We start from the raw sequence: 21,319 nt of genomic DNA on the forward strand, positions 1-21,319 counted from the left end.
AAAGTGAGAACATTAAACTAAAATGGGAAATTTAAAAAAAATCCTTTTTTCATTTGACACAGGAGAAATAAGAATGTTGAGTTTACACTCAGTTCTGTTACCTCAAGACTTAGGGTGAATGGATAGGAAGAGTACATTAATTTTTGCAGATGGGAAATGGATGACCTCTCCCTTTCTGATCAATATGCTGAATCCTTGGCTATGGTTGCTATTCCTCTGGTGGGAGCACCTTCTGCCCCCCCCCACTCACCTGGCTTGCAGGGGGGGGAAAGGTGGGGAAACAGGCCTCCAGGGTGCACTTCCACACTTTGCACGGAGCCAAATTGGGCCTGTTTGGGGCCCAAATCAGCCTGGTGCAAAGCGCTCATGTGTGAAGAACACTGAGCTGAGTGCTGGATCCTTCCCACTCCCGCCAGGAGGGTAAGGGGACTTGGCAACTCTATTCTGCGCAAAAACTGGGCAGAAAGGGTCCTCATTCTTTCGCCCTCTGATCAGTTACTATCTCTTCAACATCAGTCCTTCTACATAAATAAAAAGAACGGTTGCTGAGAGGGAAAGACTAAAGGATCAAAATGCCTGAGTCCTTGGATAGTGTTGGGACCCATAGAGCTTTTGAAAAGAGAGCAACTTCCTAATAATCTAGATTCAACCATATGTTTTTTCTCTTTTTCAGATAGTGCAAATTCCATTCTGTGGTGAAATAGAGTGTGAGGACTGGATCAAGAAAACAACTGCCAGGTAAAAAAAAATTAAAAGATAGGTGGGACTCATAAAATATAGATGTATTCATTAATATATATAGAGAGAGATGTATTCATTAATATATATATCCATCAACTTAAAAGGCAGTCTGATACGTTTTAGAAAGGGAACATAAAAGGGATATTTGTACTAGGCCTGTGTAAGAATGATAAGAGAGAGTTTCCATGACATGTGTAACCTGCAATAAAGTGGGAAGGGTTTAGGTTTACAAGTGGAACCAATATTTTCATTTAGCTTCCTTCTTACTTTAGTGGCTGACTTCAGTAACTGGTCATCACGAGCATGAAGCAGTCAACTAGGGTTAGCCGCCACCCTGGATCCTAGCCCATCAGCTGCAAAACAAGTTCACACAAGGCCTGGGGGTGTCATTGTGCCACATCCCCACAAATTAAGAGCACCCTCACCTTGTTAAACTCTCCTCCAAATTTACAGATATCACCCTCTTGTTACTCTCTCTGTTAATGCTTCTTGTTACTGTTTAAAAGTTATTGGATTTATTCAAGGTAACCACTTCATACATGATTCCTTGTCCTAGCTCACAACTACAAAGTAAATCATAACACTTTGTCAAGTGGAAATTAAACAAAATCTGGTTTGTGTTTCAGAGATCAAGACCTGGAGCCAGGTGCTCCATCCATGGGAGCAAAAAGTCTCTGTATCCCCTTCAAGCCTCTCTCTTCACTGCAGATCGGAGTAGAATGTGTCTGTGGAAAAAAACCGGCCAAATTCTACACCCTCTTTGGTCGTAGCTACTAACCTGCTAGCTGGAAGTATTCTTTGTCTTTTGAGTCTTCAATTTTTTAAAACAGAATAAAATCTTCCCAGATCCTATTGGGTTTTGTTACTTTTTAAAACAACAATGATTAATAAAGCCCTTCAATCGTTTATCCTAGCAGTGATACACAGATTTTTCTGTATACAATATCTCTAATAATAAATATGGATTGTCAGCTATTAATTACTTGGCTTCTTTTTACTTTTAATGGAGGATACTGGGTCATGTGTGTGGTAGATAACATATATACAAAGGCTGGGATCAGTTATGCAAGTAAAATAACAAGGAGTCTTGAGACATCTTAAATCCTCACCTGAACAACAACAATTTGGGGTCAAATTGATCACCAAGTAAGGTAGAGAAGTAGAAAAAGTCTATAGGGATTTCATTGACCATTACATCAACTTCGAAGAAAAAAATAACCTACATTTTCATTCAATTCTCTTTGGCAGTGTTGGAATAGAACAGCAAAGACACCAGGGAAATAATGTAATTTTATCAACTTCATTTTGTATATTTGTTCCACTTTCCTGTTCAGTTCAGTTGGGAGTAAAAATGACCCCAACACTTACAGAGATTATTCAAAAACTAACAAGTGTAGAGAGCATAATACACCACAGAACAATTGATCTCATTAATAGTAAGGAATTCATGCAGTTGTAGAGGGTAACAACAGAGTATTATTAATCCCGCCCTCTTTTGTAACAGTGCAATCCTATGCCCATTGATGTTTGAAGGTTTGTTTTGATATTGTTCTGAATGTTTGGAGGAATAACTGTGTACATACAATAGAGACAGGACTCTGGGAAGCTGAAAGGCTAACACATTTCTTATGTATTCATCATGATTACAGATAGGATTTCTTGTTCAAATGTTACGGAAAGTTTATTTTGTTTTTTTATTTTACTTTATTTTATACTCCACCTTTCTCTCCAGTGGGAACCAAAAATGGCTTATACTTTTCTCCCCTCTTCCATTTTATCCTCATTACAACCCTGTAAAGTGGATTAGGCTGAGAGAGTGTGATTAGCTCAAAGTTCCATGGCAGAGTGGGGATTTGAATCTGGGTCTCCCAGATCCTAGTCCAACACTAACCATTATATCATGCTGGATCTCTGGCAGACAAAGGAATTTATGACCATGCAACAATATCAATATCATGGGCACAATCCAGTCTAAGCATGTATTGAGTCCTGTTTGCTTCAGTGGGTAAGATCGAACATGCTCAGGTACAACTGAATCATGCTCTTTGTTTACAGCACTTTCTCTGATTCCTTAAAGTGCTTTTTATGTACCGTATGTCAGGAAGATACTTGGCTTTCTTTACCTAATTCTGCCTTCTTATTGATCTCATGGCATGTAAAAAACATAAAAGTGGAAAAGTTTTTTCTTAGAAACATCAAAGTGGAAAAGTTCTTCCTGTTAGTCAATTTGATCAAAAGAGGCAGTATTTGAATGCAATAGCAATGGCATTTTTGAAATAGAGCTGTTCTGAATCTGCCGTTTATTTCTTTGAAGCTTTACTGATTCAGAAGCCAGCCTTCTTTTCCTCTCTACTTTTTATTCCAGTCTTATCAATGATGCATAGTTACCACAGTGCAGACAGCAGCCTTGATCAGATGAATCGGCAAGGCAAATGTTGGAATCCTTCCTGTAGATGCAAGGAGTTGAGTTGGATCCAGGACAGAGTTTCTGTTAAGGAAAGGATTTCTATCCATGGAAAGTGACTTTGCTATCTCCGTCCCATTGTAGCCCCTAATGTCCTCTGAGATGCTGATCCTAGGGGTCCCCTGACCATAGGTAGAAGCCCTCCCATCGATGGAAGCTCTGCAGTGGATCCAAGACTATGACTAGTATTCACCATTGAAGTGTTGATCTGTAAAATATAAAATAAAGAGGTGGTACTATTAGATCATCCATGCAACCATTTCAGAGCTATTTCTTTTATTTCAAATTGTTGTAAAGTGAAACGTCAAAATCTAAGAAACAAAAACTTCACCATTAGTGGATTTAATAAAATTAAAGGAGCCATTTTCTACACACACAGAAGGGCTGTTTCTATTCTTTGTGCTAACGTATTGTGTGAGAAAAGTGAGATTAAATCCAAACATGTTCTTCCCTTTGTGTCATTGCACACTAGAAGCATGAGCTTGAACCCACATTTGCAAAACAGCACCACTTGCCATTTTATTTCTACTTGCAGTGCTTTGGGGTCCAATCCAGTATTTTAAAAATGTTCATAATTCCACAATCTATTAAACACCTAGTTTTTGAGCAAGCCTTTGGTTAGAGGATTTCCCAGATATGGAGTCATAACAGGAAAGATCATAATAGACTTGTCTCTCTTGTTGGTTTAAGACATATGTGTCCCTGCGATCCCAGGTTTGAATTTTATAGGTTAAGACTAACACCTAAAATTGTACTGTGCAGTTGATGTACCCATGTGGCAGCCTTTTTCTGTGTAGAGACAACCAGTGCTTTCTGCATAGACTGTGGAGTTAGCCGTGTTAGTCTGTAGTTGCAAAATAGTAAAGAGTCCAGTAGCACCTTTAAGACTAACCGACTTTATTGTAGCATAAGCTTTTGAGGACCACAGTTCTCTTCGTCAGTTCTCTTTGACAAAGAGAACTGTGGTTTTCAAAAGCTTATGCTACAATAAAGTTGGTTAGTCTTAAAGGTGCTACTGGACTCTTTACTATTTTGCATAGATTGTAGTTGCCAATGCAACCTTACACAGAGCACGTTGCAATAGTCAGTCCTTACAATAAAACAGATGACAGAAGCATTGTTCTTCTCTTTTGGGAAAAGGGTCAATCTGGATCACAGTCTCCATTTGAGAATCTAGGTGCAGGGTGGTATATAGAAGAGCCAAATTCTGGACTCTTACGACAATCTAGGAAACAGTATTTTCAAAATCTCTGTTCTCAGCAGGCCATTTTAGTATGAATTGATTGTTGCATAATGGGGTTCATTTCAACATCTGTTATTGCTGCCTCCCAGTTTTGTATCATTCTAATTCTGTTGTGGCTACTTTTACTATAGGAAGGACCTAGTGGATAGCTATAAAGAAAGAATAAAATCAGTTTTGGAAGAATGTTATGGAGAGAAAATAAACTAGCACTCCTTTATATTAATGTTTTGTTGTCAAGCTCATTCTGTATATTTGGGATTTAACCATCTGCAGACAAAAAAAAATTGTTACTCCTGAGATTACTCACATTCTTCCCCTAAACTGATAATTCTCTGTGCACCCCCCCCACCCCATATTAAAGGTACTGTTGAGCAAGACTCTTAAGGATCACCAACCACCATCTCAGTCTTGTCTGTGTAAGAGTTTCACTCAGTCCTCACCCACTTTATAACAGCAGACTTTAAAACTAAATGGGCTACTCTGGAATCTGTTGATGATGGTAAGCAGAGAGAATGCCCCAAACTCTGGATGCTACATACTAATATCAAATAACAAGTAGGACAAAAGAATTCTAGAAGCTACAACCTAATGTCAAATAACAAGTAGGACAAAAGAATTCCCCATTAAACAGTCAAGGATAATTCCCAAAGTTCCAGAGAGCAGTTGCTGCTAACTGCTATTTTTTGGATCCTGTCAGTAAGGAAGGACTGAAAACAATTCAAGGTGGAGAAGGCAAAGAAGCAACAAGGTAAGAAATGGTTCTGCCAGGTGGCTGTGCTTATTCCAGGGGAGATGTCCTTGAGGGTAGAACACTTCCTATTTCTTCTTCTTGCGCTAAGGGGACTAACCAAGTTTTCTTCTAAGGCTGTGACTACAATCACTTCCAGTCATGAGTTGAATCCCCGTAGCCTGCAGTGGGTCCCTCTTGTAGTCTTTTATCCCTTAATGGTTACTGTGAGTGGGACCACAAGTGACGCCTGACACAGGTTGGACACTTGCCAGCTTCCCTCAAGTTTTGATGGGAAATGTAGGCAGCTTGGCGGAATGTTGGACAAGTGATAGTTGAAAAGTCCATTGGACAGCAGTCAGAGAGTCAAGCTGCAAGACCAGGATGCCTACATTTCCCATCAAAACTTGAGGGAAGCTGACGTGTCCAACCTGTGTCAGGCGTCACTTGTGGTCCCGCTCTGTGTTCTTTATGCAAGCATGGTGTGAAATGGAAGCTGCACATGAGAAAAAGTGAGGGGAAGCAGGAAAGGAAAGTTCAAACGGCACAATGGCACAGATGAATCTCAAGCCTTACAATCCTTTGAGAAAAACTTTTCTGCCTGTCTTCTTTTTTACCCCATCCTTCAAGAAGAAAGGTTAGGCTGAAAGACAGTGGCCAACTTAAGGTCACTTATTAGAGCCAAGCTACAAGTGACGCCTGACACAGGTTGGACACTTGTCAGCTTCCCTCAAGTTTTGATGGGAAATGTAGGCGTCCTGGTTTTACAGCTTGGCTGTCCATTACAGTTGCAAGACCAGGATGCCTACATTTCCCATCAAAACATGAGGGAAGCTGACAAGTGTCCAACCTGTGTCAGGCGTCACTTGTAGCTTGGCTCAGTACCAACCTACATGTGTGGTGTTTTAAAGAATTGGGTCTGGGTTCCCAATGTGGCTTCATTGCAACTGTACAGCAGCTGTCTGGGATGGCTTTTTAAAAATAAAGAAGATCCCAAATGGGGACAGAACACACCAAAGGGGGACAAAGGGCTTCTGCCTTCCCTTGCAAGACCTCTTTCCCATGCCAAAACAGTGCTGGGAGTTATTTCCTTATTTTTGCTGCTCCATGTGTACTCTGCATGTGGAGCAGCAAAAACAGGGAAATAACTCACCCCCCACCCAGCACTGTTTCTATGTGGGAAAATAACTCACCCCCATGGCACTGTTCAAGCCCATTTCGAGGTTTCTGTTTTTTAAAGGCCATTCCGTATATGGAAAGCTGAAGCCATGCCCACACTATCGTCACTGTTTGCCTTTTAATTTAATATTGCTTTAAGTATCTTGTAAATTTCCATTAACAGAAAGAGATGTAAGTAAGGACTGGGTCCTTCAGCAAATTATGCTTCATAATAGCTGCTGGTTCAGCATGCATGAAATGCATTTCTTCACATGCCTGATCCAGCCTCTGACTGGAGTAGTGAGAATTTCCAGATAGCAGAGTGCCGTCCTAAGACAAGTTACAATGAACAATTATGGTTTCCACAAAGCTAGAGCTGCAGAAAAATCTGGTTTGGTTAAAAAAAAAGGTTTGGATACTGCCCCAATACATACACAATGTTAAGAACAATGTGCATGCACAAACACTGCAAAAAAGGCCCTTGGAGATCTGGAGGCATATTCGGTTTTCTTATCGACCCAAAATGACACTCTCCATTACAGCAACAGCCTCTACAACCAGGATTAGGGGGTGGGAAGGAGAAAGTGAAGCTGGAGCTACCCCAGAGGGGTGAAGGAGCCAGCATGTGGGAGGTAAAGCACCGGTGGAGCTGGGGCAGGGGGGGGCAGGGATGAATGAGGGGAATGTAGTTCCCCTTGTCAGAACACTTTGTGGGCTTGATAAAAGATACAGTGATTTCTTCTTGTCTGTACCTGGAGCCAAGGCTGCTCCACCACACAGAAGTTTTCCTCACATTTTCCTTGCATCAGCCCCTTATGGCTGACATTCGTCCTCCCACTGGAGGTCTGTTTTCAGGCTTTTAAAAAACAACTAGTAATTGACAGATTACTGAAACATTATATTGATTGTTACAACACTATATTAATTCCCAGGTTTTATTCTTTAAAAGTAAGCATTTTGTCCTTTTTGTTGCAAAGTTATAAGGGATTGCACCTTTCCTGATATATCTCTATAAGAAAAGAGTTTCTTTAAAAAATGAAAACTGAAAGTTAGGATATTTTGGAAGTAAATCATAACATTATAACTCTATAGAAAACTAGCAATACCTATGTTTTTTTAAAAAATCCTCCAGTGAAGAACAGAAATGGTGGCTGAGGAGGATGAGGCAAGGAAAGGATGGGAAAACAGCTGTATGCATGTTCCATTGCCACTGTGAATGCTTCTGAATTTGCAGTATCAATGAGATACATAGATTATATTTAAGTGGAGGCAGCCCACTTTTGGGAAAGGCTACAGTGAAGCAGGGTGAATAGAAGATGATCCCAAAAGCAGCACTGCTGTAGCCACGGCAGAAGAAAACATCTGTGTGGAAACAGTCCAAACTCCAAAGGTATCTAATTTAGAAATCATGGCAAAATGCAATTCATCCTTTCAAACAGAGAGGGGAGCTATTCAAGCAAATAACTGAGTGGAATTCTAACCACCTCCTACAGGTTGTGTGCTGCTCACAGGCTTACTCGCTGCCTGAATGCACATGGTTTAAGAAAATACTTCTGAAAACATGGGGACAAGAAGATGTGTATTCTAAACTTCCTTTTCTAGAATGACAACAAAATAGTTTCCACTTAAACTTAATCATTACCACACAGAACAAGCATACTTATTACATTTATAACTTTGTACCCATTGAGGCTATACTATAGCCAGGGCTTTTTTTCAGCTGGAACGTGGTGGAACGGTGTTCTGGAACCTCTTGAAAATGGTCACATGGCTGGTGGCCCCGCCCCCTGATCTCCAGACAGAGGGGATTTTAGATTGTCCTCTGCACCGCTCCAGCGGCACAGAGGGCAATCTAAACTCCCCTCTGTCTGGAGATCAGGGGGCGGGGCCACCAGCCATGTGATCATTTTCTCCGAGGGCAACCCACTGAGTTCCACCACCTCTTTTCCCAGAAAAAAAGCCCTGACTATAGCTTAACCTAAAATACATTAGGAATACAGAATTCCATTTGGCCTTTACAACTTCAGGGCTGTGAGCAGTAAAAGTGCTGAATTACAAGCTGTGCTCATGACAGTAGGCTCAGATGACTGGTTTGTCAGGAGTGTACTGGAATCTGAGAAAACAACAACAACAAAAGGATTGTACACCTGAGAATTGTGTGAGAACTTGGAATAAAGGCCTACCATTCAGTGTATAGCCCTGTTTATCTGCTTCAGCCCATTGTGGCCATGTATATTTGTGCCTCCCATCAAGAAATGCTTTGATAGTAACAAGGTCAGATCCAATATGTGAAAAATGGATTCTTGCTGCCTTTTTACATTTTCGCTTTGTACCACCAAAACAGCTACAGTATCAACAATAAGATGGGAAATTTGCAGACATCACATATCCCTCCTGTTTGCAAAGTATAGGATCTAATTCTCCCTGTTTAATCAATGTATCTGTTTCTGAACCATGTTGTAGAGGATTTTATTGACAAAGCTGCAAAATTGTGCTAGGAACAGACCGAGGAAATCTCTTTACAAATCTAAACGAAGTCCCAAGGAAGAAAAGCAGTTTGTGGAAAATCTGAAACCTAAAAACCAAATAAACAAAAAACCCAGCAACAATATGTTGCTTAAGATGGCAACAAAAATGGCAACCACACTAACATTGCCAAACATTCCAAGCCTTGGTTTATATAAAGCAAAGCTGGGGTGGAGAGGGGACTGGGAGGTCAAAACAGCACACGAAAAAGTCCTGCTCATCCTCCATGGTTATGTCCCCTGATGGAGGAAGACTTGTGGGGAACAGATGTAGTGGTAACTAATATAAACTCACTAGATGCACAATGCAGCCTGGCCTGGCAGCAGTGGCCACCATGCAACACACCCAGCCCAGCCCTGTGGTGGCAGCCACCATACCACTGGGCCCAGGCCAGGCTGGCAAAGCGGTGATTAGGCTGTAGTCAGCACCCCCAGGAGTGTTTAGGGGCAGGAACTGGTACACCAAGGATCACACCAGCATGCTGATGTCACTTCTGGTGAAAACTGCAAGTGATGTCACATAACACTCTAGGATTTACTAAAATTTGCTAGCTGCACTCCCATTTCCTTCTGCTGCTACTTCAGGCACTGGCAGACAACAAACCAAGTTGCTGAGAGGTCCTCTGCTGGCAACATTGCTTGGTGTCCACTGAACCACTGGGCCCAGAGTGGCTTGGGACTGGCAGCCACCAAACAATTGTACCCTGCTTTGCTCTGGTGGCCACCATGCAAGTGGGACAGTCTTTTCCCAGGGAGAGGGTACCAGATGTAGGGAAGGAGGGAACGTTGAGAGGGGGTGGATAGTATGAAATGAATGAATGGGTTTAGAAATCATTGAAATAATTTAAAAACTTGTGTTTTTATTCCATGGAGCTCTCATCATGATAGCCTGACGTGTGTGTGGGAGAGCCAAAGGAAAGCTCCTTTGGATCTCCAGCAATTTTTGGATGTTCCTCCAGGCCCTTCATTAAATCTCCCTGCCAGATCCTGTCACTTGCCTAAATATAGATATCTTCCAGTAGTTCAATGAATAGCTGTTCATACTTTGGTTTGGTATTATTGGGTAGGTTAATATTATTAGCTCCATATTGCAGATGAGAAAGAGAGCAACAGGCTTGTCTAAGATCACATATAGTGAGTTCTTGATAAAGAAATTTAAAGAGAGGGCTTCTTCAGTTGTAGCTCAGTCTCATTCAAAGGACGTCCTGGCAAACCCTACTGATTAGGCCAGTAATTTCCAGACCGTCTGTTGGGCACACAGCAGCACTGCAGGGAGATGCTGGTATGTCTTGAGAAACAAATTAAGTAATTAAAAATAATTAAAAGTTCCAATAAACTTCAATAACTAGAGATGTGCAATTTGGTATTCCTGAACAGAAAATATATCTGAATAATACTGGCAAGGGAGAGCAGATGGCTTTTTGCTTGAATTAAAGAGTGATTGTTCTGCACTGCAGTTGCTTATCATTTTAGCCTGTAGTGGACTTTTGGATTGTTCTGAGTTGTGATTGTTGCTAAATTTTAATAAGGTTTTAACATAGGTGAGGTGTAGGCCTTGTAAAAAACACAAATTAATTTTAGAGCTTAGGAAAACAGTTTTTCCCTAACAAGGCTTGTTTAGGCATTACAAAGGGTTCTGGTGTTATCACATAGATAAATAGGCCTATAGTAAAAAAAAAAATTAACTAGGCTGCTCACTTTGCTCTTGGTCTCTTGGCTTCAGTGAGGCCAAGTGGTTTAGAAAAGAAGTACTTGTAGCCATTGGCTGACCTGTACTAGTCTCTGGGTTTCAAGAAGGGAGGAATTCTGATTCTGAAAGAGGAATTAAGCTTCTTGCTAGTGTAGCTAAAATAATAACATAACTTAAATAAGGTTTTTAAATAAGAGAATGTATTTCCATCTCCAGGTTAGACCCAAAACAATTAGACAGCTTTTAGAATAGGTAGTCTCAGAGCCAAAACATACAAGACGCCTGATGTGTGGAGACACCCTAAAAGCTGGCTTGCCTTTCTCCCCTCTGGCTGCCGAGAGCATTTAGGGGACTCCCAAACAGCTTACAGACCTTGAAGGTTATATTATATAATTTTTTATTTATTTTGTAATTTTTTAAATTCAAACAAAAGTGCAAGTGCTCAAATGTGATAAATATACTACAATAAATACCTAAAATACAACTAGTCTAACACCAATAAATATTCATAATCATAAATATTCATAAAGTGTCCAATCCTTCCAATTCACTTTAAATAACCGATTCCAATTTCCAGAGTTGTAAACTATAGTTTCTTTGATCTTGTTCTCTTTCAAAGCTGTTAACATCTGTATGGAGCTTGAAAACTATGTGGAGGATCCTCAGATGCCAACATTGCCTTGTGGTTGCGGCTGAATATCTTCAAACGACAACATTGCCTAATGGTTACAGCTGAAACCACCCAAAAATTGGGCTGTACAAGCCGGACGGGTGCTGCCAGCCTACTTTCCTGTTTCGACACTGTTTTTTTCAAAGGCTCAAATCCACATGCACTGTAATTAAAATCATATGATGTTATATTAAAGATTGCACTACTAAAAACTCCATAATTCAAACCATGTGTTTTCTTGATACTTACAATCATTCCAACATCACCATACTCATTTCCTGGAAACTAAAGGAGCCAACGGACCATTGCCATGGGGTTCTGATTTTCATCATGTCATATAAATGCACTTAAGCAGCCATAATTTACAGATTTAAAGGTACAGTGTTATATTGAAAAAAATACATGAATGATATCACAAATAGCAAGAGAGTTCCATCGAGTGCATTTAGGGGAGCAAGGGGAGCATGCTGACAGGGGCGAGAGGGACAAGAAGTCTATTACCGCTGCCAGCTCCTTCTGACCACTGCCGGCGCAATTGGCCCCTTCTTGTTGTTGCCTGCCTGCTTGGCTCCCTATGGCTGCTGCATGCTTTTAAGGGAGCAAGGGTTGCTGGCAGCAGTGAGAGGGAGCCAAGCAGACTAGATGAGACCCATAGAGAAAGAACCTCTGCCAGGGGAAAAATTTGTAGATTAGTGCTATGTTAATTAGTGTATCATAGTTCAGCTAGGCCTATATTGAAAGTATTAGTAGTACTAGTAGAGACAGAATGAGTGAGAGGAGTCCAGAAGGACCCTGGGGGAAAGGCAAAGTAGAAAAGTAGGAGTATAGAGGGGAGGGCTGTGGCTCTTCCTCCATCTGTGGGGAAACCTGCCTCTCAGCTGCCTTTTACCATTCTGGCCTCTGGTTTGGCTGGTGATAGCAAGAGGCCTTGCAGCTTCCTCTTTGCTGTGTCAGCTGCAAGAGTGCCGCCCCCACAGGTGCCTGGAGGAGAGGAGGAGAACTGGAGGAGAGGACTGCCACCAGTGCGGCTTCCCCAGTTTCCTCTGAGACCAGCAGCAGACTTTTCAGGCAGAAGCCGGAGAGGAGAGGATGGACATGGCAGAAGAGGAAAAGATGGAGAAATTTGCCCCCTGGGTCCATGCTTGTGAGAACGCTGCAAGAGGGCACTGAGTCCTGCCTGCAACTTCCCACTGAGAACAAGTGGTACATGTTGGTGACCATGTAGGACCTGTGCATCAAGGGAAGTATTGCTGAGCGGGCTGAGAAGCTCACCATCTTGACAGACAAGCTCTATCTGTGGGTGCAGTGAATACAGGCAAAGAGGGGCACTCTGTCAGCAGAGGGGGAGAAGGGGGAGAACAACTCTGCTAGCCCCTGCACCTCCCCTTCCAGCAGATTTCTTCCACAGCCACTCACAAGATATCCATGGAGATGGAGGCCATCGAGGATGTACATATAGTCCCTTTGAGAATGTGAGGCACATGAGCAAGGATACAGTGGAACCAATAGTCAGGGCCTACCTGCAAGTTGTGCACCACCTGTCCTCTGACCTACTGGGCCAAGACCTCTACTTTATCTGTGGCGGCCCCTACCCTGTGGAACAGCCTGTCTGAGGAGTTCAGAAGAGTCCCCACTCTCCTGGTTTTCTGCAAATGATGCAAAAACAAATGATTGAAAAAGGATTTCATATTGTACGGAGGGTTCTCAAATGATTTGCTAATGAGTTAGGGACCATAGACTTCACCACTGTTTCCTTACATGTTATCTGTTGTTTTAAATATGTGCTCATATGTGCTACCTGTTCTTCATGTTATCTAATGTCAGTCCTAGAATTGCTTATGTTCTGTCTCAGCATTTCTTCAACTCTGTATTGGATTCTTGCTAATGTTATGTCATCATAAACTTGTGTTTACTTACCCTATGGCATTATGGAAATGTCCTTGACACTGTATGGAACTGTCTTTGATAGTGACTGTACTAATCTCACACTGTGTAATCCACCCTGAGTGTCAGTGACATGAACGAACAAACGAACGAATGAATGAGCATGTAGAGTGAGAATATCTTCTTCCATGAGGGCAACATTGTCAACCTTCATTGCACTCACTGGTTCCCCTGAGTTGAGGGGTTGCTCTTTCTGAAGGTCACCTTGCTGCTTTTCAGTTTCCCAGCTCTGGACTTTGAGAGTCAGTGAAATGAGCATGCCTTCATCCTCTCTGTGTCTGTGTTGTAGAGGTGTAGAAAAATGCTTTCCCCCAAACTTAAAAACAAAAGGACAGTTTATATTCTGCATAAAATCCACTATACTACATAAAATCCATATTTGCAACTTGAAATCTATTCACAACAACAACAACGAAAACAACCCCCAGCCCAGCCAGAATACTCATTGGACCCTAGCACAATTCTGTGCAGAAAATTGAGAAAAGTGAAAAGTAGAGACGGCACTGCCAGTGTTTTAAAACAAGCAGAAGCCAAACCCACAGAGACACCCAAACTGAAGCTCGTGCATTCTGCAGTGTTGTGTTGTTCTTATGTTAACTTCCAAATTTACAAGGGGTGGGGGGAACAGGAAGGCCTGTAATGGAGAGCAGCTGCTGCAGCTCTGCCTTCAGGCTGCTCTGGGCCAGTGACTATGTAAGCTGTGAAGACTGCAGAGAACTTGAATAACCCAAAATTACCCTTCCTTCTTTCTTTCTGAGACCTTCCTTGGGAAGTGAGATCTTATCAACATACTGTGTGTGCGTGTTTCTGTTTGCCATTGTCAGGTGTCTGGCTATACTTGTGCCAGGCTGGTGGTTCTGCTGCTGTGTGGTTGATGTGTTGATATTTGGTTCTGTTCTGTGGTGTTCTCACATTGCCCCTGGCTTATGCCTTGCTTTTAGGAGTGATGCTGGTTCTGTTTGGCTCACAACAATATTCCTTGCTTCCATTGGTTCTGCTGAGATTCTCTGGTTTGACACTGGTTCTGCTGGGATTCTCTAGTTTGGTATTAATTTTGTTGGGCTTTGTTGGTTCAACTTGCATTGGGCCTGGCCTTTAGCAAGGGGCTGCCCCTGTGTGTTTGGTTAAGTTTTCTTTGACCTGGAAAGCTTTGGAATCCCCCGTCCCACATAGGAAACAATGGGGAGTGGCTGGGGGCACCTTGTTCAGAGGCCTATAGGATTGGACCCCTTGGTCCAATCTTTTTGAAACTTGGGGGTCTGTAGTGGACAGGAAGGAATATGTTCACTGAAATTTTGGTGGATTTTGCACCCCTCCACTCCCCTCAATAGTTTCACCCATAGGGAATAATGGAGCTAAATACATTCAGATTCCCAAATAAAACCAGGATCCTTATACTGTACTGGTATTTTTGATGTGAATATCTGGAACACTGGATATATCTGATATTCCAGATACCAGTGCCATATAATACTAATTTTTTGGGGTGCACCCCTACAAACAGCCCATTCACAAGAAGGCTGACAAATCTCTGCATGAGGTACTTGCATCCTTCCAGGTAGCCTCCTCTGGTAATCTGTAGGTCTTGGTTCAGTCACTTCTAATGTTGACATGTGTCCAAAGTTTCAGCTCTTGAAGGAGGTTCATATTTAAATCCACTGAATCACTGCCCTGGGCCTGCCTCCTTCCTGTCAGGAACCACACTCATGCAGAAAAATAATAAAACTGCACTTATATACCGCTCCTCTAGACAAGTTAGTGCCCCAATCAGATCAGTGAACAAAGTTAGTGTATTATTTTCCTAATAATAAAGCTGTGGAGCTGGGGCTGAGAGAAGTGGCTTACCCAAGGTCACCTGCAGAGTAGTGGGATTCAACAGTGTAAGTAGGTACCTCAGAGATGAATAATTGTAGTGTTGTATAGTAGTTAGAGTTTGAAACCTGACTCTGAGTTCAAATCTTGATTCTGTCATGAAGCTTGCTGGGTGACCTTGTGCCTGTACCATTTTCTCAGCCTAACCTAAGGGTTATTATAGGGGTAAATTGGAGGAGGAGAGACTGATGTATGTCACCGTGAACTTTTGGGAGGAAGGGTGGGATAAAAATTTATGAAATAAATAACCTACTTCAAAGGATTGTTGTGAGGATAGAATGGGGAAGGAGTAACCATGTACTTTGCCTTCAGTTTGCTAGAAGAAGAGTAGGGTTAAAAACATATCAGCTAGAATAACAGAATTGGATCCCATCTAAATTTTCCATCAACAGAATGGAATTTTCCTGCCTCCCACTGCAGCCCACTGATCTCCACAAAACACTTCTCCTGGGTTATAGGGGACCCCAAGAAACAATATGAAGGAGATCTGCTGTGGGAAGGAGGAGTTGGTGGACATGGCTACATTTGCCTGGATCCAACACATGTTTTCTTATACTCCAAAAGGAAAGTAAACTGCACTTCCAATTCTAATTGAAAAGGGAAGTGTTTGCAGATATCAGAAGCTAGGGAAACGCTACTCTAGGCAATTGGAACAATCAAGCACCTCAATCGTAACTGTTCTACGCAGGGAAAGGGAAGACCAAGAAGCAATTACTACAGTCTTAAATAAGGATAACAGAATAACTTTGGGCAATGAGATAAACAAACAGCTCTATAATTTTTATATCTTGGCTATAATAAAGAAAAAACTACCATCATGGAACAGTATTGGGGGGGAGGGGGCAGATACCATTTTCCTTTGAGCACTTCTTGTACAGCAGCCTGCATGTGATAAGTTCTTGCTTAATTGCCCTTTAAACGGGCTTTATGGTTTTAGTGCAGCTTATAAAAATTAACTTCTAAACACAAGCAGTGAGAGAAGATAAAAAGGGACAGTCATACTACATCACTTGCTAATGCCAGTAAGGCACTTCTAGTAGACAGTCAGTCATTCCTCTGAGAAGGAAAGCAAGAAAAGTTGCTGCCATGGGCCGCTACTCAGGAAGAAGCAGTAGGCTTTTCCTTATGTGCATTGTGTCCTTCCTGCTCTTTGTGTTAGAAATGACAGTAGGATACATTGGAAACTCCCTGGCTCTAGCATCTGATGCTTTTGCTGTCCTGTCTCACATGATCTCCATGATTATAGGCTTGCTTGGGGTTCGGGTCAGCCGGATCAGGTGGCACAGAAACAGCACCTTTGGTTTCCCTCGGGCTGATGTGGTGGGTGCCTTTGGCAATTCTGTCTTTGCCACTGCCCTGATGTTCAGCATCTTGATTGAAGCAGTGAAGAGGTATCTCAACCCACAGAAGACTGAAGCAGCATTATATGTTTTAATAGTGGGACTTATAGGGCTGTTCTTCAATGTGCTTAATTATGTTGTCTTCATGGACTGCTGTTACTGCTATCCCTCTGTTGACCAAGATGCTGAAATATGTAAGTAATAAAATTACTACACTTTCTATAAGTGATAATTGTAAGTCTATAGTCATAGCTTTTTGAATGCACAAGATGCTATTTTTGAAGGTACTCTTTGGTGGTGAACTGTAAGCCTGTCAGTCTTCAAAATATTATAATAAATGGTTTAACCATTAGCCATGAAGTACTGGTCTTAAAAATTAAGCCTGTCAACACACTCTAGGCTGTGAATTAACCACCTCTTGAACCATAGGCAAGGTAACTTGAAACCCATTAATAAAGTGAAACTACTGTACGGTTATTTTTGCAGTCAAAGTTGTACATGGCCATATTATAGGAGAGGTTATTCTTTGAGAGGAGGATAAAATGTCTGTCTCTTTGGACCTGACACCAGAAAGCTGAAAGCAGTTGTGAACAACACTAGCATATCTGTGCTCTCTGCTTTAGCATTATGTGCAAAGTGTTAGTGAAATTGGACAGTTGAGGTGTTTTGAATAACAGTGAGGTCCTGTTGTATTGCCAAAATACAGCTGCAGCACCTTAAATTCTGAAACAACAATGGCTAATATTAATGGAAATTAAAACCGGGAATTACAGATATTTTCTATGTCCACTCAACTGGGTCTATTTGTTCAGTGGTAATTTATGAATGAACAACAGCTCATTGTTGTTGATCTTAATTGTTAAGACTATTTAAAAATAACATGCATTTTGGATTTTTAGGCTACTATTATAAGGATCAGCCTAGTGGCCACTTCCTTGCCTCCTGAAGGTTAGGGATGAATTCTCATTCTCTGGTGGATCAATGACTATTGTTTGAATAAACTTGAATCACTTGCTTTAACTGATAGATCTTTGAAGAGATTTTCCATTCCTTCAGCTTTCCACACTTCTTTTTTGAATTTTCTCTCTAGCATTATGCACAAAAATGCATAGTTGAATATGCATCTGAATATGTATTTTACTTTGCCATGTGATATTATATGCCATATATGTCTTTACAATTGTACAATGTTCCGGAAAGAAAAGCATGGTGATATATGTTTTACCTCATTGTTCCTTAGGTGGTGAAGTGACAGGAGAGAAAAAAAATGTGATTGGATCCGTTCCGATTTGTCATGTCAATGAATGGCCAAATCAAGTTAGGCGGAGAAATTCTGCTATAGACAATTTCATAAACATCCCTACCTTAGGTGAGTCTTGAAAGTGCAATATTTAAGTATTTGCAGAGCTGTTGCTCTATTAATGTGTATGAGCATGTGTGATACTACTCATTAAATATCCTCGGAGCCGAAGTTTTGCTTATGTTTGGTTGTGGGTAGGGAGAGCAGAGAGTGTCAGTTCTCTAAAAGCATCTAAAAGTTTTTTACCAGATGGTGGAAGTCAGACACATGTAATGATTCTTAAAACTGAAAAATATATAATGGTAAATAGTTTCCTTAAACAATTTTAGGTATATGATGTTTGTAAAAAAGTGATAGTTCTGTTAGAAAGTTATTGGTTTTACTCCAATGCCTACAATATTTAACAGAATATAGACAAATCATTTTTGCAATTTTTTTGGTCAACTTGCATTAATTTTACTTCCCCTGAAAAGGGAACAGTGCTTAACAAGAACACAATTAAAAGTTAGGTGGTCTAAAAAGCAAGCAAGCATTGCAGCCTGTGGCCAGGAACTGGTACAAGCGGTCAATCAGTTATACCATGGCATTAATAACACAGAATAGATACAGAGCCCCCAAAAGGGTTAGAGTATTTCCAATAGGAACACACACACCCCATCTGAAAAAGTGATTTGGGCAGGCAAACAATTAAATTCCTGGGATCAAAATCTAAACATTTACCTTGAGAAAATAATTTTGTACAGCACCTATTTATTAAAAACATTGGCATGCATTTGATCTCTTGCTTTTTGCACAAACCTAGTAGAACATAACCAGCCTATAAATGTGCCAATGCAAAAATGTTTTTGCATTGTCCAGTGACTGCCAAATGCTTTCAGGAGTTGCAGGCGAGTGCTAAATGGGGGGAGGAGAGCGGGGAGGGGACATGGCGACAAGAAACACACAGAGACAGTGCTGGAGGTAAAGAGGCCACAACTTTACTGAGATTACAGCTCGGGAGCAAAGGCGCGCATAGGGCACAGATCCGAGCATCGGCTGACCCGCCTGCCAAGCCGATGAACCACACGCCCCCTCAGACCCCTGCTGAGGGGGGGAACCATGGGATGACAGTCAGTGGGATGCCAGGTGGGTGTACACCCCTGTGTGGATCATCCCCTGTCACCTGGGAGTGAGGCGGACTGACAGCCCCCATCTGGGCATGCACCGGCCATTCCTCACTCCCCAGACCCCTTATGGGGATCCCCATAATAGGGAAACTGAGCCTGAGGGGCCTGTTTCCCCCCAAACGGATCGGTGCCCAATGCCCCAATCCGCATCCTGCGCGGTCCGAAGTTGTGACAAAAGGGAGGGCTGGGCGGGATGCCGCCACGGGCCAAGTGCTGAGGGGTGGGGAAGAGCCCTCTGACCAGGGGCCCGCACCGGATGTGCCTGGGTGGAGTTACCTGGCCCCTGGACACTCCCCACCCCTCCCCAACATGGCGGCCACCATGCTGCTTCCACGCTCGCCTCCCCCCGCATCGCCCGCAACTCAGGCCCCCAGGTGAGTCTGGGAGCCGTTATTTCTCCTTTGCACTATACTGTATTTGAAATACATTCTATATCTTATGTACCTCTGAAATAGAATTGAAATAGAACTGTTGAGGCCAGTCTCAAGTTAGATGAACTTGTTCAATTAAGGTTTACAAGTGTAAAAACATTGTTTATGTGTAGAAGAAAGAGCCATATAAATAAATGTAAAACTTTGTAGCATGTGTAAATTTATGCTAGACCTTCCTGCGAAAACAAACAAACAAACAAACAAACAAACAAACAAACAAACAAACAAACAAACAAACAAACAAACAAACAAACAAACAAACAAACAAACAAACAAACAAACAAACAAACAAACAAACAAACAAACAAAAACTTTTACCCCTTTAAAGATTTCCACATTCTTATCACTTTGAAGTCAGAAAAGGCAAATTCCCTTATTAAGTTCTGGAAGCTGCAATGTGGTATCTATGCAGCAACGAATGGCTTCTCAGCATCCTCCAAAAAGGAACACATTTGTTCTGGTTTGAAAGAAACTGCATAACTTCTGTTTTTTTGCTGGCTATTTTTTGGGTGTGTGTGTGTGTGCCATCAAGTCACAGCCAATTTATAGTGACCCTGTAGAGTTTTCAAAGCAAGAGACATTTGGAGGTGATTTGCTATTGCCTGCCTCTAAGCAGCAACACTGAACTTCCTTGATGGTCTCCCATCCGAGCACTAACTAAGATTGACCCTGCTTAGCTTCTGAGATCTGATGAGAACAGGATAGCCACAGTTGTCCAGTCAGGCCTTTGCTGGCTATGACTAGCTTGAACCCACAATCTGCTCCCAAAATGTGTAATCTGTGCTTGCTGTTGTGAACGGCTTCAAGCATAGGACAGATGATGGAATGCAAATATGTTAAATATATAAATGTAATAAAATGCTATATGTTGTATGTTGATTTTTTCTCATTAGATTTTATATAAATCGAATGTTATTATTATTGTTTTTATAGATTTTGGTAGGGAGCAGGACATGTAATCCCTCCATGGCTGGATTCTTGGTAGCAGCAGGTAACATATGCTGCAGTCTTATCTTCTACAGCTGAGGCGTGGGATTCAACCTGAATTTTTCATACGCGTCTCAGAGACGTGTCACTGAGAAGACAATAATGGCAGACAAGCTTTCCTGAAATGTTGGTTTTCCTGCCACTACTGATTTCCCCCTAAGTCTACAGGGAAGTGCAGATGTTATAAAGCGCATGTTCTATTTTTGGAAGCCCCCCCAAATCCTAGTTTACTGGTATACATGCTATACTCCAGAATGTTGAGGTTCCATGTTAGATGCTTAGGAGACCTTGTAAGAGATTCCTGCTCAGTTTTAGCCACAAGTACGGCCAAAATACATTTGTAAAATTGGAAGTTATACTTAAGGTGGGGAGGGCGGAAGAGGGTAATATATTCTCTTAAGAAATCAACCCTGTGGACCTATTCCCTGAGAGTCTGCACAGCGCCCCCCCCCCCCCCTCACCAGAACAGAAGGGGCAGAAACAGGTTCTTAAAGCTAAGCAATCCAGTTGTCTTCATACTCTGCCCTTCAGTGATAACTTTGCAGCTTGCTGACGTCAATGGAGGTACCAATACTGCTTTCTAGCACTTAATAATCTGATTAATGTATTGATATCTATTAGCTGGGTTTGCATTGCAGCTGTAATAATTCCACAGATATGAATGAGAACATACCGATTTATAGCCACAATTTATAGAAGTAGATTTGACACCAATGTACACGTTGTTAAGTGCACACCAAAGATGTTCTAAATGTATGTTTACAGTGCAATCCTAAACCCAGCTGATTTAGAAAGGTGTAACTCTTCCTAGGACTGCACTGTTAGATATGAGAAGTGTGAATGCAACAAACATATTTGCAAACATAGATAAATGCATTTGCCTGTGGTGGTAGGACTGGCTTCTGCTCATTGTTGGTGGTCCTTTTGCTTAATTTTGTTGTAATTTTATGCACAGAAGTGTTTTGTGAGCTGGAATTCTACTTGGTATGTGTTATGAAAAAAATACCTATTTTCTAAGTTACATTATAGGTTTATTTATGCTACACTGGGCCTGCAGTGTG

The 21,319-nt window shown here is 41.7% G+C and overlaps 1 protein-coding gene across 4 annotated transcripts in view; it reads left to right on the plus strand.

Annotated features, from left to right (window-relative positions):
• The window catches only part of EPRS1 (glutamyl-prolyl-tRNA synthetase 1), a 52,699-nt gene extending 50,976 nt beyond the window's left edge, over positions 1-1,723 (plus strand). For all 4 annotated transcript variants that reach the window (XM_054980708.1, XM_054980726.1, XM_054980716.1 and 1 more), the window contains 2 exons: positions 674-738; positions 1,368-1,723. In XM_054980708.1, coding sequence (XP_054836683.1) covers positions 674-738; positions 1,368-1,518 — 216 coding nt within the window. In that variant the 3' untranslated portion in view covers positions 1,519-1,723. The remainder of the gene's footprint in view (positions 1-673; positions 739-1,367) is intronic.
• Positions 1,724-21,319: the final 19,596 nt, after the last annotated feature.

This window comes from Eublepharis macularius, chromosome 1 (assembly GCF_028583425.1).
Source record: "Eublepharis macularius isolate TG4126 chromosome 1, MPM_Emac_v1.0, whole genome shotgun sequence".
Classification (NCBI taxonomy): Eukaryota; Metazoa; Chordata; class Lepidosauria; order Squamata; family Eublepharidae; genus Eublepharis; species Eublepharis macularius.